The sequence below is a fragment of the Neofelis nebulosa genome, chromosome 9, assembly GCF_028018385.1.
Source record: "Neofelis nebulosa isolate mNeoNeb1 chromosome 9, mNeoNeb1.pri, whole genome shotgun sequence".
In the NCBI taxonomy this organism is placed as follows: domain Eukaryota; kingdom Metazoa; phylum Chordata; class Mammalia; order Carnivora; family Felidae; genus Neofelis; species Neofelis nebulosa.
Window position 1 is genome coordinate 70,660,667 of NC_080790.1, and position 17,463 is coordinate 70,678,129.

The 17,463-nt window shown below is 39.5% G+C and overlaps 1 protein-coding gene across 22 annotated transcripts in view; it reads left to right on the forward strand.

Moving 5' to 3' along the window:
- Window positions 1-2,652: 2,652 nt before the first annotated feature.
- The window catches only part of NRXN1 (neurexin 1), a 1,145,650-nt gene continuing 1,130,839 nt past the window's right edge, over window positions 2,653-17,463 (forward strand). For 9 of the 22 annotated variants that reach the window (XM_058684127.1, XM_058684138.1, XM_058684132.1 and 6 more), the window contains exons 1-2: window positions 2,688-3,125; window positions 6,087-7,757. In XM_058684127.1, the coding sequence (XP_058540110.1) occupies window positions 6,986-7,757 (772 nt within the window). In that variant the 5' untranslated portion in view covers window positions 2,688-3,125; window positions 6,087-6,985. Of the gene's footprint in view, window positions 3,126-6,086; window positions 7,758-17,463 lie in introns of all 22 variants that reach the window. The other 13 variants (XM_058684123.1, XM_058684125.1, XM_058684135.1 and 10 more) reach the window with 4 other exon arrangements.

A 17,463-nucleotide genomic window follows, 5' to 3' on the forward strand; every position in this document is an offset into this window, starting at 1 on the left:
GGGCTGCTTTGAGGGATAAACTAAGTTAATGTAAGTAAAGCACTCAGAGCATGCTTGGCATGGAGTAGGCACGTAACATTAAACATTGGTATTATCCTCATCAACTCCTATGAAGTGAGATGCCATTATCTGTATTTCACTGATGAGGAAACTCTCAGAAAGTTGAAGCAATTTCTGTAGAAACAACACAGGAAGTCATACTTTAAAATAAAGTAAGAGCTTTTATCACTAAATTATGTTGTAATTTTTTCCCATTCTAAGCACATACTGATAATTTTCCCTATGCATATTTACTGAATAAAACAAACAGATCTTGTGGCTGTCCATATTCCTTAAACTAGATATAGTAGTTACTTTGATAACTGCAAAGCAGATTACTAAGGTAGTTCCTTACTTGTGTGTGTGTGTGTGTGTGTGTGTGTGTGTGTGTGTGTGAGCATGTGTGTGTGTGTGTGTGTGTGCGAGCATAAGGGGCAGACACAGAAGACTTGACTTTTTGTTTTAAACCTTATGCATAAGAAGTAAGAATGTTAACACATCTTTGAATCAAAACCACAGAAGAGAGTCCAGTGAAAACTATAATACAGTGGAAGTTCTGTGTAGCCCAATTAAAGATAAGATCAAAATCTGCAAGGGCAAAATTAAATAAACAAGATACTTGTTCAGGTCGTATACCATAGTGGCAATTAATGTGTGTGTGTTTTTTTGTTTGCTTGTTTGTTTTTATGATTCCGGTAAGGGACAGAGCTTTACTCTTATGAGTGCATCTAGAAATCTGTCATCACCATAGGATTCACTGGTGAATATACATGCAAGATCTTAGGGGCATTATAGAAACTTTTAATTCAATTCTTAATAATTGGTTGTTGATTCCACTTACTTTTGCAGTAAGGTTTACTTCCATACTAGACACATATGGATGTATCTTATATGCTGTTTGCTCTAAAACCTAATGGTAAATGCTAGAAAAATCAAAACAGTCCCTGAATTAAGTAGACTCTTTTTTTTTTTTTTTTTGGTCCGAGTTCACTTCTTGACTGCATAACCTTAGATCAGGCATTAATTTTGAGATTTAGCTCTACATTATTTAAAATTTCATTTATTTTATTTTTTAATCATGGCAACATTATTATTTCAGTCCATTCCCAAAGAAAATATGGAGAATAAGTTGGAAATCACTAGTATTCCTATTTTAAAGCCAAGAAATCCGGATTTCAGAGAAGTGACTTCCATTGGATCAAGCAGAACTAAGTAGGTTTGAAACTAATAAAAATAGTATTTATTCAACACAATTACAAATATTTTATGCCCATTTAATCTATTTGTTCTTTACAACATCAAACAGATGATGTGGGAACTATTGCTATATCCTTTTTATAGATGAGGTGACTGAGGTATTGTAATGTTAAGTATCTTACTCAAGGTCACAGCTAGTAAATGTCAGAGATGGCATTCAAGCCCAGATGACCTGATTCTAGTTTCTATACGTGTAATCACTTGACACTCTGTCTTTGTAAAGGCAATAGAAACAATAAAACTTGTGGTTCCTACCTTCAAGTTATTTAGACTCTTTTACAAATGTAGTGAAAGTATAAATATGCTTATCATAGGAATAAGTTATGGTTTCTTTGGAAGGAAATGAATATTGCATTTGGAATGTATGTTATTTCAGTACTCCTGAATTTGTCTAGTTCTTACAGTCTTGGTTTATAGGGCCTAGAGGCAGAAAATAGTCTTATCCTATAGCATTTGAGACTGGAGCTATTAGGTTTGTGGTGTTGAAATGAATATGTCTGATCTTTCTGCTCTAAAACTAACCTAAGTTAAGAATATAATAGGGTTAGGAATTTAAATGTCCATAGCACTCAAACTGTAATTTAAAGCCATACACTTCGGACTTCTCTACCACCTATTCTGCAAGCTCCCTGAAAGTTAACTCCTTTGTCACCAAACCCAGCAATGCCTACTGGGCATGCCCAAAGATATGGTTAGAGCCTCGCACGGAGTTTCACTTCCTCCAGGTTTTACCAGCTGCAAAAGAAAGGAGGAGACGGATAGAAGAGTTAAACAGGTACAGAACTTGGTTTGGCTCAGAATGTCCGTGGCCAAGGCAGAGCACGGAAAGCTGGGGGGTGACAAGAGGCTGTCGCAGAAAGCACCTTGTCAGACAGACTTGAGTCTGGTTTACAAGTTGGTGCATTAGCCTATTAGGTCTTTCTGGCACAATTGGTAGGCAGATCGTGAAGGTTTGAAGATCGCTCAGGTTAGGGCCACAGTAAGGGGTGGGGCAGGGACGTTGGATCTAGGGGAATGCCTGAGACTGTGTGGGTCTTGCCTGTCCCTGCATTCCTCGAAGAGCTGCAGCTTTTCAGGGTTCCAAACAGGCGACCAAAGTGCGCAAGTAAACCCGGAGCTCATCTTAATCACTGACTTCTTGCCCCCTTTCTTTTAGCTGCCCAGCTCTTCCGTGGCACCCTTTCAGGTACCCTCGCCCAATCACGACTAAACCCCGGAGAAGTGGAATCTCCACACAGGTTTCCGTGGGTCTAGCAGGGGCCTGGGCATGCTCAGTAGGCTACGTGGTTCTCTGGTTCTCTCTCTCTCTCTCTCTCTCTCTCTCTCTCTCTCTCTCTCTGGGGTAGGGTGGGTGGTGACAAGTTAGAAGCTCTTGCGGCAGGTCCCCGCCTCCAGGATCGGGCTTCCCCTGCAAAGGGACGAAGCGGAGGTATAAACACCTCGCACCGCAGCGTCCCGACCTGGAAGGGCTGTGCCCGCGGGCCCAGCCCACCAGGATCTCTGCCTGAGGACGGCCCGCCGCTCTCCATGGTACTGCGGAGAGCTCAGCTCCGCCCTTCTCTTTCAGAAGGACAGCACCCGGCGTCACGTAACCCAGCCTTCTCAGGCTCCACCACCGCCTCCTCCTTCCCAGCTCTTTCCCTCTCTTCCTCCTCCTCCTGCTCCCCTCCGTTGCCTGTTCTCCCCTCCCGCACTCCTGGAGATAGACGCTCAAGCCTGACGCCTCTGAAAAGGCAGCGGCAGTCGCCTTATCCACAGACCTCAGGAAATTCGCTTTGACCGATGCATGCTTCAGGCTCTGGGTCGAGCTAAGGGGAATAACCGGGCAGGTAAAGAAGCTCAATTTGGGTTGGGGGAGGGGATGGGGCGAGGCAAGCTGGAGAAGGATATATTTCCCCCTTGTAACTGAGCCAGGAGCTGCCACAAATGCACAAGGAAGGATGGGTGGTGGGAGGGTGGAGGAGTATAGATCTTCGTTGTTTTGCATGAAGCTTTTTAAATAGATGGCAAGAAGATGAGATGGTGGAACTAGGATAGTAACTTAAAGGCTGAATGCAGTGATTTATTAGCAAAAGAAAGAAAACAGACAAGTTAGAAACCAAAGCAATAAAATATATCTGTATGTACATCTTTATTTCCCTTCCCCATCAGCCCCATGCTGTGCCTATCCTTAATTTGTGCAGTTGACTCCAGGCTCCAAGAAACTGCACTGGTATTAGAGATGGAGCTTGGAGACTGGGCGGGAAAGCCAGGGAGAATTTGGGTGTGCATTGGTATTAAGAGACTTTGCAAAAGCGAGGGGGTGGGAGGGAAAGGCACTTCTAAAAATTATCCCAAAGATTTCAGGTTCTTGGTGATGGTATATATTGAAGGATGCATGGAAAGATATGTGTGCATGTGTGTGTGTGTGTGTGTGTGTGTGTGTGTGTGTGTGTGTGTGTTATAAACATATTAAAATAAAGGCAGCTGCAGCGGACGAGCGTACTGTATCGATCCTTCCAGTGGCTTGGGAATGAATTTGATTCTAGAAATGAAAGAAAAGATTAATGAGGCTGTTAGTCTGCTTTTGAATTAGAGCGCTTCTTCCTTTGGCTGCAGTAAGGTTGTTTTTCAGATCCTTTTATTTCATCCTCTAATTTGTGAACTCACCAGGTTTTTCCGGCACCTAGAGAGAATCCTCTTTCTCCATATAAATACAGATACTCTTCACACACAATGAGCTTCCTCTAAGAACTGGGAGAGTCAGTTGACCTCCCTGTGGTAAGAATATGTATGTGTTTCCCCCCTCTCCTCCATTCCTTAAAAAATTGTCAAGGTATGCATTAGTGGAGGAGGGAAGGAGAGAGGAGTGAAGAAAGGTTTTGTGATCTATGTAATATTAATTAATAAAATAATCAGCTCCAATCCAGTCTCTCTCTCTCTCTCCCCCCCCTCACACACACACACACACACACACACACACACACACACACACACACACACACCACACAAAGATTTTCTAACACATAAGCTTCAGGATGGTTTCAAAGCACTACTCTTGATCTTGAAATTTCAGATTTATTTTGCAAAATGACTGAAAAATTGGCAGATGTCCGAGTCCACTTAAAAATGAGAGTATATTGAATAATATGCTATCTTAGGATGATTTTTAAGAGCACCTTTCTTTGGGGTTGGCACAGGAGTAGGCAAGATATGGCTGGTGATTGCTGATGGTGTGGAATGTATCAGCCATAATAAATAAGCAACTGAGATGGTTATTTCTTTTTTATTTCTACTGGCCAATGTGTATGTGTCTATATGTGCTGTGTTGTCCGTGTATGTGTGTGTGTGTGTGTGTGTGTGTGTGTGTGTGTGTTGAAAAAGAGAGAACCACTCATCAATTTCATCTGGGGAGGAACTTGAAGTGGGATCCCCTAGCTTGGTGGCTCTCAGCTGACACCTGTAGGGATTGCTCTGTACTGAAGAGAAATGCTCTTAGCTCCCTCCATGGAGGAGCAGCAGCACAATGCGGTGCCATAAATTACTGCTAGTTTCAGCTTGTAGGGGAAAAAAGTGTTAATTGCATAGTGAGCTTCTGTGTCCAGGCAATAAATGTGTGTGCGTGTGTGCCTGTGCGTGTGTGTGCAGGGGGTGGGGTGGTATAGTGGGAAATGTTGAGGGAAATGCTTGCGTTTGCTTGACATGACCAGATGAACCATTTGTGGTTTTTTTCTTTCTCTTTTCTTTTTCTTTCTTTCTCTTTTCTTTTTCTTTCTTTCTTTCTTTCTTTCTTTCTTTCTTTCTTTCTTTCTTTCTTTCTTTCTGTCAAAATGTAAGAGTAATGTTCTTTTGGCAAAAAACAAACAAACAAACAAACAAACAAACAAGGCTTAAAAGCAACTCACTACTTACGATTTCTGCACCATTTCAGGAAACTGTCAGATTAGGGTTGGATAAAGAGGTGATTTTGTAGTGAGTGATTCAAAGACATGATTTCATATTCTAGCATCCTGGAGCCACAGCAGCTAAGGTGTCACACATGCCAACTGCTGTTCTGACCACACAAATTCTAAGAGCTGACAGCCAGATAAGGACTCGAAGGGGAGTAAGGATCACTACACTGTTTGGCAAAATATTAAATACTTTACCCACCTTTAGAGGAGTTAATGTCATGGCAAGTGAGACATAAATGCTGCCCAAAATAGATATGACTCCAGTTACATGTTTTCTCTTGGAACAGATTATTCTTTTAATAAAAGGAAAATACTTGTCTGAAATTGAAAGACACCCCCAAGAAACCATCAATGTTCTTTCTTTGAAAAACCTAAAATGGTAGGAATGTTATACAAATTCAAGCCAGTCGCAGTTTGATCTGTTTTGCCTGTTGTAAAATCTGTATTAACTGAGATTTGAATAGGATGTATTTTTATTGTCCATGTTATCAGTGCATGTTATAAGCAGAAGCCCTTAAAGGGGCCTCTTTTGCTCCCCTTGTCATATTTAAAAAAAATAAACTTTCTCAGAAAAAGTAAAAGATAACCATAAACAAATCTGTATAAAATCCTAAGAGGGTTACCTATTAACAGTTATAATAAACTATAAGGGCATAATGGCTGATTGTAAAAGTGCAATATTAACTATTGGGAGACATCAGGTCTTCCTTGTAGATCAGGACAAATACGCCCCTTCCAATAAGGTTAACTCTGGCTTCCTAATGGCTCTAGTTATATACCTGGTTTCTGAACTGAATGATGATTTATATGATACTATAAATGACTTTAGAACTTAATTTTTATTTTAATTCTCTGCAGATTTTCTGGGTCCTTATAAAAAGACAAAACCAAAATGCATCACCAACACACAACCAATTGATATGCTGGCATCTTAATTTGGCCTCGCAGAGGCAGAGAGAAAAGAAGAGGAGCTGTTGTGACATCTAACAGCTTCTGGCTATTTCACAGCTTCAGGGTTTGAACCCTACCGTTGGGGAGGGAAAAAGAGAAGCAAAATCCAGCCTGTGAGGCCATGCACAAGGAATTCTGCATTGGCTACAGGGGTGCTGGTGGTCCGTGATATGACAGAAGAAACAGGCCTTTGAAGCCACTCAGGGGTTAAGTGGTGCCGTAAAAAGGCAAGGAACCCTTTTCTCCCTTCTGGTTTGGGACATCACATCTGGAGGACACTCGAGGTACTCACAAGTATCCAAGGATCCTGGCTTATTGCTGACTTCTTGTACTTCTCTGACAAGTATTTGCTTCTTAACGGACTCTGTTTCCCTTTTGCCCGTACCACTGATGGTACCTCGCAGATGATAGTATTCGAGGAGTGAAGCATCTGTTGACACCACCGATGCCCTTGAACTAGGTCATCGGACTCAAATGGATAAGTGACTTCCTTTGACCTTCTGTTAACGCCGTTTCCAGAACGTTGCTTCCAAAGTGTATCCTCCCTTTGGACTGGAAGATCTGCTGCTGCCCTGTACCACTGGGGTCTACGTTTTCCAGTTGGGAGGGGACTACAGGGAGAGAGGGAGGGGTTGCTGGAAGAAGAAGAAAAAAAAAAGAGGTAGATAAAGGAGGGCGCATCCCTCCCACTCCTGCCCATCCCCTTACCCTACTTGTTTCCAGACCCTTATTTCTACGTCACGGTGTCCAGGACCATTTTGACCCTGTCGGCCCCGGCACCCCCCCGCCGCACCCCAGCCCCGAGCATGGGGACGGCGCTTCTCCAGCGCGGGGGCTGCTTTCTCCTGTGCCTCTCGCTGCTGCTCCTGGGCTGCTGGGCAGAGCTGGGCAGCGGGCTCGAGTTCCCGGGCGCTGAGGGCCAGTGGACACGCTTCCCCAAGTGGAACGCCTGCTGCGAGAGCGAGATGAGCTTCCAGCTCAAGACTCGCAGCGCCCGCGGTCTCGTGCTCTACTTCGACGACGAGGGCTTCTGCGACTTCCTGGAGCTCATCCTGACGCGCGGCGGCCGCCTGCAGCTCAGCTTCTCCATCTTCTGCGCAGAGCCCGCCACGCTCCTGGCCGACACGCCGGTCAACGACGGCGCCTGGCACAACGTGCGTATCCGCCGCCAGTTCCGCAACACCACGCTCTTCATCGACCAGGTGGAGGCCAAGTGGGTGGAGGTCAAGTCGAAGCGCAGGGACATGACCGTGTTCAGCGGCCTCTTTGTCGGGGGGCTGCCCCCGGAACTGCGCGCTGCGGCGCTCAAGCTGACGCTGGCCTCGGTGCGGGAGCGAGAGCCCTTTAAAGGGTGGATCCGTGACGTGAGGGTCAACTCCTCCCAGGCCCTGCCAGTGGACAGCGGCGAGGTGAAGCTGGACGACGAGCCGCCCAACAGTGGCGGGGGGAGCCCGTGCGAGGCTGGCGAGGAGGGCGAGGGCGGGGTGTGCCTCAACGGAGGCGTGTGCTCGGTGGTTGACGACCAGGCGGTGTGCGACTGTTCGAGAACCGGCTTCCGCGGCAAGGACTGCAGCCAAGGTAAGGCCCGACGCCTGACCCACCGGGGGCCTCGGCCTGGGCAGGGCGCGGGGAGGCAGGGCGAGGCAGGCAGGGCCGGCTGGTGCATGGGGTCTTCCTTCTCTGGACAGTGTGTTGCAGCTAGTTTGCAAGGTGAAGACCTGTTTGTGGCCTCTCGGCCTTATCACCTCCCACAGCTCCTCCTTTGGCATCCTCTTAATGGTTTTTAAGCAGACCCATTTCCAGGTTCAGATTCCTCCTGGGAACCCTTTGTGCCAGCCCCACTTCCTTCCAAGTGGCAAGTACAAGGACCTCTCCTCTTCAGACTCCTCGGGTTGTTAGGCTGCTCCCCATCTTCAGAGGGCCATGGCCCACCTGAATGACCGCTGTGCTTTCCTCTACCACCTCTAAGTCTGTAATACGCAGATGTTCCCCATAAGATGCAGACAAGCATCTACAAGATTGGGCACACGTTTGGTGAAGAATGAAGTGCAGGGGTGGTTCAGTATGGTTGAAATCTCCACGTTTGTTATTCATGGTAAAGGACAGGGGGAACAGGATTCGTAGGGACTGCTTTGCCTTTTATAAGGAAAAGGTAAAGTCCTGCTCCTGGTTGTGGAAAAATGGGGCAGTGGGAGGGGGCACATGTGAAAATTGTTTTGATTAGATGGAGGAGGGTTCTTGGAATTAATGTTAATTTCTGCGGTTATGTCCACGTCCAACATTTGTCAGTTTAGGAAAAATTATGTGATTTCTCTGGTTTCTTGAAGTGGGAAACAGGTCAGCTAATATTTAGAAATGTTAGAGATTAAATAACGTATTTCTCAATTAGCAGATGCCTTGGGAAGATAAATAGCACAGAAATTTAGATGTTGTTGGACTGGGAGGCTTCTGTAGGCTAATAAAATAGGGAATGCATATGAAGGATTGCAAGAGATTTCCTGAGTATATTTAGCTAATGATATTTATCTGAGGCCAGGCTGTAATTTCTGTTGTTTTTAAGGATTGAAACAGTGCAGAGTTAAACACACACACACACACACACACACACACACACACACTCACACACAAAAACCATACTTGAGTTTTATTTTCTCCCTTTCATAAATAAAATTCAGTCATTAATGTGTGTCCAATGTTGCTACATGACAATGACCAAGGAAAAATATTTTATAAATACCGAAAAACCTATGAACAGAAAGTGACTGATATGCAAAAGATAAAACATGGATTTATTTGTGGCTGAGCAGGAGAGATGTCAGGGTTTAAAGTAGATAGCTAATGGGTCAAATCAAGACAGTCAACACATGGATAAATGACATGTATGACTGAAGTTGTTTTTAAAAAGATTACTAAATCTGATTTAGCTGTAAGGACAAAAGCTTTATGTGTGGCTGTGTTTTACTGTATAATGTCCCCTGTTTTTTGTTTTTTGTTTTGTTTTTGTTTTTTGGGGTTTTTTTGCTGATACCAATAAGAGGATGTAGCCCTTGTAAATCTTATTAGACTTGGCAGTTCTCTCTCATTTGACTTTAAGAGAAATGAAGACTTGGTAAAATTTATGATAGTTTAAAGGGAGTACTTAGAAAGAAAAAAGCTGGTCATTAGAGAAAGAAGAGTTCTGTAGCCTTCATGGGTTTGAGGGGAAAAACATGTAAAGGGTTATTTTATTATTCTCTGCCTTCATGAAGGTTCCCCCCCGCCCCCATTATATTTTGGCTAAGTAATTGTAGAAGACTATGTATTCTATGGCCTATACTGCACTTAAGCTTGGCCAGTAAATTTCCATGGATTTAACACCAGGCTTTATAGTTAGGTTTTACCAAATAAAGCCTAATTTTATTTATTACAAAAATAAAACAGTACATGTTTTTCCTCTCCCAAATCTCATTTAATTGTAAATCTTGAATGAAATGGCTGCATATGATGATTTGCTTTATGATGATTTGAAGTTCCATACATCTGCACTGATTAATAGAAATAAATTTTGAAAAATGAACATTATTTTATGGGACTATTGCTCTAAGTATCCTAATGTCACTTTAAAATACAGAGCAGGCAGTTTAATGAAGGACACTTGAGATATAACTTCCTTCCTTAAATTAGGAAACAAATATGAAACAATGACAGCTTGTTCTGTGTGGGAGGGTGTTTTAAATTAATTTTTTTATTTTTTTGTGCATTTTAAATGTAGGGAACCAGGGATCATGCATAATCAGGAACACTTAAGAGTGGAGGAAGCATGGCAAAAGTAATATGTTGAAGAGAAGCAGAATTAGATGTTTCTGAAATGCGTTTTATTTTGCCAATGGATAACTTTCCATAACAGGAAGAATTTAGAATTACCAAGATACATAATTGAACAGTCTAGTACCTATGCATAAGGTAGTTCAATTCAGAAAAGAAAAATCCGTCAGGATGGTTCTGGAGCATTGATTCGTTTTGAAAATTTGATCTGGAAACAGAGTGCAAAGATCACCTCTAATCATGAAAGGAAAACAAAAGGCTGGATTCTTCTGATTATCACAGAAATGAGAGATGGAGTGATAAAGGCAGAGTTGATCAGCCCAGGAGGATTGGCTCCATTTTGTGTATTTTCTCTATTTCATGTGTGTCAAGTGACTATTAAATAATTAATTGAGAATGAATGCCTCTCTGAACACCAATCATGTATTGATGGCTAGGGATAGATGGTTTCTATTCAGATGAAGTATAAGCAAAACCCTGCCTCTAGCCAGTATTTACACTGATTGCCACATTCTTTTTAAAAACTAATTTAGAAGCAAATCCACATTCATTATAGAAAATTTAGGAAAAAAAATTAACAGCCAACATTAAATAAGATTCAAATTACATCTAGTTCTGACTAAATTTCTCTATTAACTTAATATTTAGTATCATTTGGTTGACTTCATATTAAAAATACAGTAAGAACTACTAAAAAGACAATGATAATATTCTTTCTCTCCTTTTTTTCTGGCCCAGAATGTGTTGCCACAACTTCTGTATCTATGGTTTTCTAGAATATTTTTATTTAATGAGCTCTGTTTCATCCTTACTCTACTTTATTCAGGCCTAGCAAGTTTTATATATTTATTTATGTAGCAATGGAAGGAGAACACAAGAAAGGTTATGTGTCATGACCAGGTTAGTGGCAGAGCCTGCTTAGGAGTACAGGCACTTGTATTCTAGAGCCTTGTATTCTCTTCTCTGCTCAATAAGATTTCCATTTTATTATGATTGATTTTTTTTTAGGTTCAGGCATTATTCAGGAGGAAAAAAAAAATATATATATATATATATAAATGGCTGATAGAACAGATCTAACTTATGCATCACTTATGTTCTTTGACCCTGAAAGTCAGCCTCAGAACTCAACTATCCAAGAATGTCATCTTTCTTGAATGATGGATGCTTATGGGGTACATAGCTTTTTCGGTGAACCGTACTCATCTAAGTGCCCCAGGACCATTATTTTTTAATAAGTTTCTGCTTAAAAGGACTAATAGTTTCTTAGCAGCTTAAAAGAATTAGTGAATTCCATGGCTATCCAGCTTAAAAATGAGAATAAAAGGCTGATCAATGAGAAGTGAAGTTATCCTTTTTTTATGACTTTCAGGTTTCATGTATTTTAGGGTCATTTTTATTAAAAATTTCATACTAGACTGTGAGTGTCCCTTTTATTTACTTTCCCTATTTAAATGGTCATGAACACATACACCTTATGATGGCTATTTACTATAAATTACTAAACATGGCAGTGTGATAGATGTCATTTAATAAAGTCCCTTCTTTCTAAGACTTTACTAATGTTACCAGAGAGACAGCCATATTCACTCAGTCATTTCTACATTCATTTCTTTATTCAACAAATACTGATTGAAAGCTTTGTATGTGCCTGAGTAGTAGGCTCTGGGAATATGGTGAATAAACTCTCAGAAATAGCTCCTACGTTCCTAGATTTAGCATTCCAATGAGGAGACACAGTTATTAAAAAAAAAAAAAAAAAAAAGTAAATGGAGACTTAAAATGGCAGTATGTATTTTGGAGGACAGGTACATGATATTCTGAGAACTTAAAATAGTGTGAACTCACCTATCAAAGAAGGTTTCCTTGAGGATTGATGTTTAAAATCTGAGAGATGAGAAGGGATTAGCCAGAGTAATAATACTAGGTACAAAAGCCTGCTATAGGAAGTGTTGTGGCATATTCAAACAACTTAGAGAATGCCCTTGAGGATGGAGCTTTTATAGAGAGGAGTGGGGCCAGGTCTTTCAGGGCCTTCTAGATCATATCAAGCAAGGATTTGAATCTTTATGGTAAAAGTGATGGAAAAACAATGGAAGGGGTTAGTGTGGAAGGTGGGCAGGAGGGTGCCAATATCAAATTTATATTTCAAAATGTCACCCTGGCTACAGTGTAGAGAACACATTGATAGGGGGCCAGGGAAAAAAGAGAAAACATTACTTTCTGTTTGTCAGTCCACAAAATTTCTTTAAGCACCCACTCTAAGCTGGAGACTGAACTAGGGGACATGGGGAAAAACAAGGTTCTTTCTTTAAGGAACTTAGAATCTTTGTGAGTTTTGTTAAGCATAGAAATCTAAGGCCATTCATTGTTAAGAATTCTTGTTTCTATCTGCAAGAAGTATTTGAACACTTTCTGTGGATTATCATGAAGATAATATCCTCAGATAAACCCACCAAGTCTATAGACTTGGAGCGCATTGGCAATGTCATACTTTGTTGTACCCTCCAAGAACCTTGTTCAATATGCTTTTCTTGTGATGGTATATATATATCGGTTGATTAATTCTAGGCTTTCAATATTTCAACTGCTGCAATAAAGAAAAATATTACGTAGGTACTTAATTTTTTAATTCTAATTGAGAATTTTTATTATAATTAAGCAAGCCTTTAACACAAATGCATTTGTAAAAACTTGCACCCTCCATATAAACTAATACATTTATTCATCTCAATCCTATACTTAAATAGTGATGTTTACTATATTTACTCCAGTATATAGATATAGGTATTTAATGGACTTATCCTTTTATGATTTGTCTTTGAGGCTCTCCTATAAGTTAAAATTATTTACATGTATCTGCAAAGAAGCTAGATACTGTATTTGAGCTTAAAAGCTCAAGTAAGATATTCTTGTAGTTATTGTAAACATATTTTAGCATACATTTACATATATGCCAGTGAAATCATGTTCCAGCTTTGGATACCATTAAATGAAATGTGATAATAAATTTATAAAAAAAAAAACAAAACAACTCCTGATTTACTACAGGAAGGACTAACACTATATAATATTTATGCTATTGTTAGCTATATTGTGAGACTACCTGAAGCTACCGTGGTTCCTGAAAAGTCATTGACCACGTTTTATCTTCCTTTCTCAGTAAACATTTAGTGGCCACATTGCTTGCAGGGTTAACTCCTATAAATGATCATAGAAAATTAAGTCCCAGAGATATTTGGATTTTATTTTATTCTGGAGATAATAAAGCTACTTTTAGAAGTTTCTATGCAAACTGTACTTTCAAGAAGTGTATAAGTGATTATGACATAATTCAGAATAAATCATTTTTGTATTCTAAAAGTTTTGAGTTTGTTATGCAAAATAATATTATGCAAAACCTATATACTTTTTTCCCTTGTGTACTTATGTATAATTTTATGGCACAGTCCCTTTTCTATTAATCGAAATTTAGGAATTGGTAAATTTCTCGGTCTTTGCTAAATAATAAGTCTTAAATGTTCCAGTTAGGTTTTAGATACAAAAAGTCTTTTGGTTAGTTGTATCAGAGCTCTTCAAAAATTGCATGGCTTTTTTTTTCTCTTGTGCATGGATTCTATGTGTCTCTACTTGGATATGGGAATGGGTGTGGTGCTCTCTCATAATCTTTTCCTGCCATGTTATATACACAGTGTGTGTAAACAGAATGTGGCATGTCATCTGAAAAACTAAATTCTAACTAAATTCTAGATGTGGCATTGCCTCTAAATCACTGCTACAGATAGGGTAAGGTCACTGATGTTCTTTGTTTCAATTTTCAAGATTGTAAATTGAGAAACACAAAATCAGACAACTAATACATTTGAGCTTCTGCTAACCTATTTCAGGGTGTGAGTAGTTAATAGATATAAACTCCTGGAAAAATGTGAACATTTGAAAGAAATCTCTAACGGCAGCAGCATAGATGGCCCTAAAATTTTGTGAATGTTAGTAGTGAAATGTTAAACATGTTTCTGTAAATCTATGTTGGGGTCATTTTAAATGAAGTTTAGATCATTCATACTCAATAGTGTGTATAAGATGTGGTAGTTTTCTTATTACACACTGACATGTTAGTACAGACAAGCTGAGTAAAGAAGACAATGGTTCCTTTGTTCCTTCTGTGTAAAAATCTAAACAAATGAAATAAACAATTTAAGGCAGCAACTAAGTGGGTGTATATTATGATTCTATTTATATGAAATTCAAAACAGACACAATTAAACTCTGGTGATAGAGTTCAGAATTTGTGTTACCTTTCGGCAATATGGACTAAAAGAAGGCACAGTGGAGCCTTTCACATGATCTGCTTGGTGTTTACATGGATATATATATTTGTAAAGATTCACTGAACTATACACTTAAGCTTTACATATATGAAGTATCTACATGTAAGAAACTTTATGTATGTTCTATCTCAATTTAAAAAAATTCTTTAACTTATGAAAAGAATGATGCTAAATGAATACACACAATGTGTACATATTCATACCCTAAATACATGTAAGAATGTACTTAGGAAGGAATTCTCAATGGAAATCCATATTTTAGAATGGTAGGCAAAAGGTTCAAATATTTGTAACATAAATCCAAAGAACATTCTGGAAAGCAAGTGTATATACATCTCAATACATTTAAGGGTAATGTGAGTATTCTGTTTTAAACCTCGGTACACCCTTTAACTTGTTTCCAATTTCTTGTACCTTTATAATAGAAACACATACATAAAACAATAAACCATTCCTATTTTATATTTGCACCTGTTAAGCAAAAGTCCTACCAACATATTCAAGCAATCTCAGTTTTCCATTTAGGACAGCTCAACTACTGGAATTTTAAGTAATTGGATGATGAGTATGTTGTAAGGGTTCAGTAAATATTTGAATGAGTGTTTGGATGTTGGAAAAAACATTTCCAGTCTAATCATAACTCATATAATTAATCTAAATCTACAAATATACATGATTTCTTCCCCCCAAATATTAGGCATCAAATTTTTTCAAAAGGTGTACTAGATGTCCCTCCTTTCTTGGTGCCATAAGCACCTCTTGGGTTTGAATACAATTTGAAATTATTGTAACTACTATTTCATGTTTACTGAGTGAAAAGCTTTGTACAGTGTTCTTTGTCCATCTTAACCTTATTTATTACTACAACATCCTACTTGATAGGTTTTATAAAATTTCCATTTTATAGAGGAGAAAATTGTGGATTGGTGAAGCTACCTTGCCAAAATCCCATAGCTTAATGACAGAGCTGAAATTTGAATCCGGGTGTGTCCACTACCCCAGCAGGCAACTCTCTCCATTATATGACATAACCTGTGTGTTTCACTTAACAGACAGCTAATGGTCACTGGGAATTTGTTTATGAGTTGTCAGCTTGCTGCCGATATGAATGCCTGACTTGTAATAAAGCTTTCAGAATTGGAGATCATGGCAGACCCTTAAATTTAGTGCCATTTCCTAATATCATGATAATAAAGAAACAAAATAGCTTGTCAGAATTCATCACACTCTGTTTCTATAACACTTGCTTATTTTCTGCTTTTGTTGACCTTCTATTAATATTATGCTTAATGGGTTGATTCTACTTTAATGTAGCTACAAATAAAGCCTCTGTATATTGAACCTAAAGAACTAAATTAATCTGAAGAAGTACATTTAACTATTCTTTTAAAATTTTTTTAAAGTTTATTCATTTTTGAGAGATGGATAGAGACAGAGTATGAGTGTGGGAGGGGCAGACAAAGAGGGAGACACAGAATCTGAAGCAGGCTCCAGTCTCTGAGCTGTCAGCACAGAACCTGACGCAGAGCTTGAACTCACAAGCCGGGAGTCAGATCATGACCTGAGCTGAAGTCAGACACCTAACCAACTGAGCCACCCCGACACTCCATGAAGTGCATTTAATTCTTAATATTTTGAATGAAAATACTTAGGTTTCACAAAACAGGCAACACAAAATTTATATCCATCTCAGAATCTGGGAGATAACATTATTGAAATTATAAAAATTCATGGTGATTTAGCATAAATAGAAAGATCTGTCCCCATCACAAAGGTAGCCACTTAGAGTTGTTGAGTTAGAACGTGGTTCTACTGAAGCTATAGATGATGATACACTGGGCACTTAATTGAAATTACATAATGAGAGTGTAGTATCTCTTTTTGGATAAGTAAGTTTGACTTCCCAACACATCGCCTAAAATTGAGTTCAGGAACAGTTCTTAGAGTTAGAAAGATGTATTCCCTATGCTATTTCTGGTATATATGAGAAACTATTATTGGAAGGAAGTAGGAGGAGAACAAGTCTGACCTGGCAAGCCAAAGTGCTGACCTGGACTCTTGTCTAGTAACTTGCGCTCAAAACTGTCTGGACTGTAATTAGAAATACACTGACGCCACATTGTAGAACCGAGTGCTACTTCAATAGCACTTTCTTAGATTGGTTCCCAGGAGGGATCTGGTGGTCCAAAAGTTAAAGGAAGAACTGCCAAGAGGAACAGTTGCTTCACAAGTGCCCTAACATGAGGAGGGGCTTTCTATATTTAATTATAGACATAATGAATTCTGTGTGGATGACATTCCACAACAGAAACAACATTGATCACAGTGTAGAAGCTGCTATTGGTGGTGACCTAACAATACCGGGCCTTTTATGTGGAACCAGCTAAGCTTACGTGTTAGTCAGACGTTGCTAGATTCAGCAGAATGAACTTCTCCAGTCCAACAGAGGCAAGGAAATTAAAGACTCATGTTTTTCTTCTAAGTAATGATGTCTCCCTATAATTAAGCGTGCCTGGACTCTCCTTAGGGAAATAGCTGGCATGGTAGCAAATAACTATAGCTGCCGTATGGAAGATACTACTTCTCAGCTTAAACCATTTATCTGAATGCAACGTTGATTTATTTCAGCAAATAATGGGATTATTTATTAAAAATTATTACATATGATACTTAAGGTACTAAATGTTTAATTTATACAATTGAAAACTTAAATATAGAAAGGGGTATATTATATTTCATGACCCAAATGCACAAGTAAATGTTTAACAGGATACATTTATGAACCCGTATTTTAAAAATTGCATCAACTTCCTGTGACATAAAGTATTGATTTTTAAATAAAAATTTTTAAAATAATGAAACATGTATTTTTGAGAAATAAATGTATATGTGTGTATGTAGATAAACACAGAAAGATACAAAAATATGACATAAATAAGAACATTATATAATGTAAGCAGAAGAGGATATTTTTAAGTCTTAGAAATCCTGTTAAGGGGTGCCTGGGTGACTCACTTGGGGTTAAGCATCCAACTTCGGCTCAGGTCATGATCTCACGGTTTGTGAGTTTGAGCCCCACATCAGGCTCTGTGCTGACAGCTCATAGCCTGGAGCCTGCTTTGGATTCTGTGTCTCCCTCTCTCTCTGCCCCT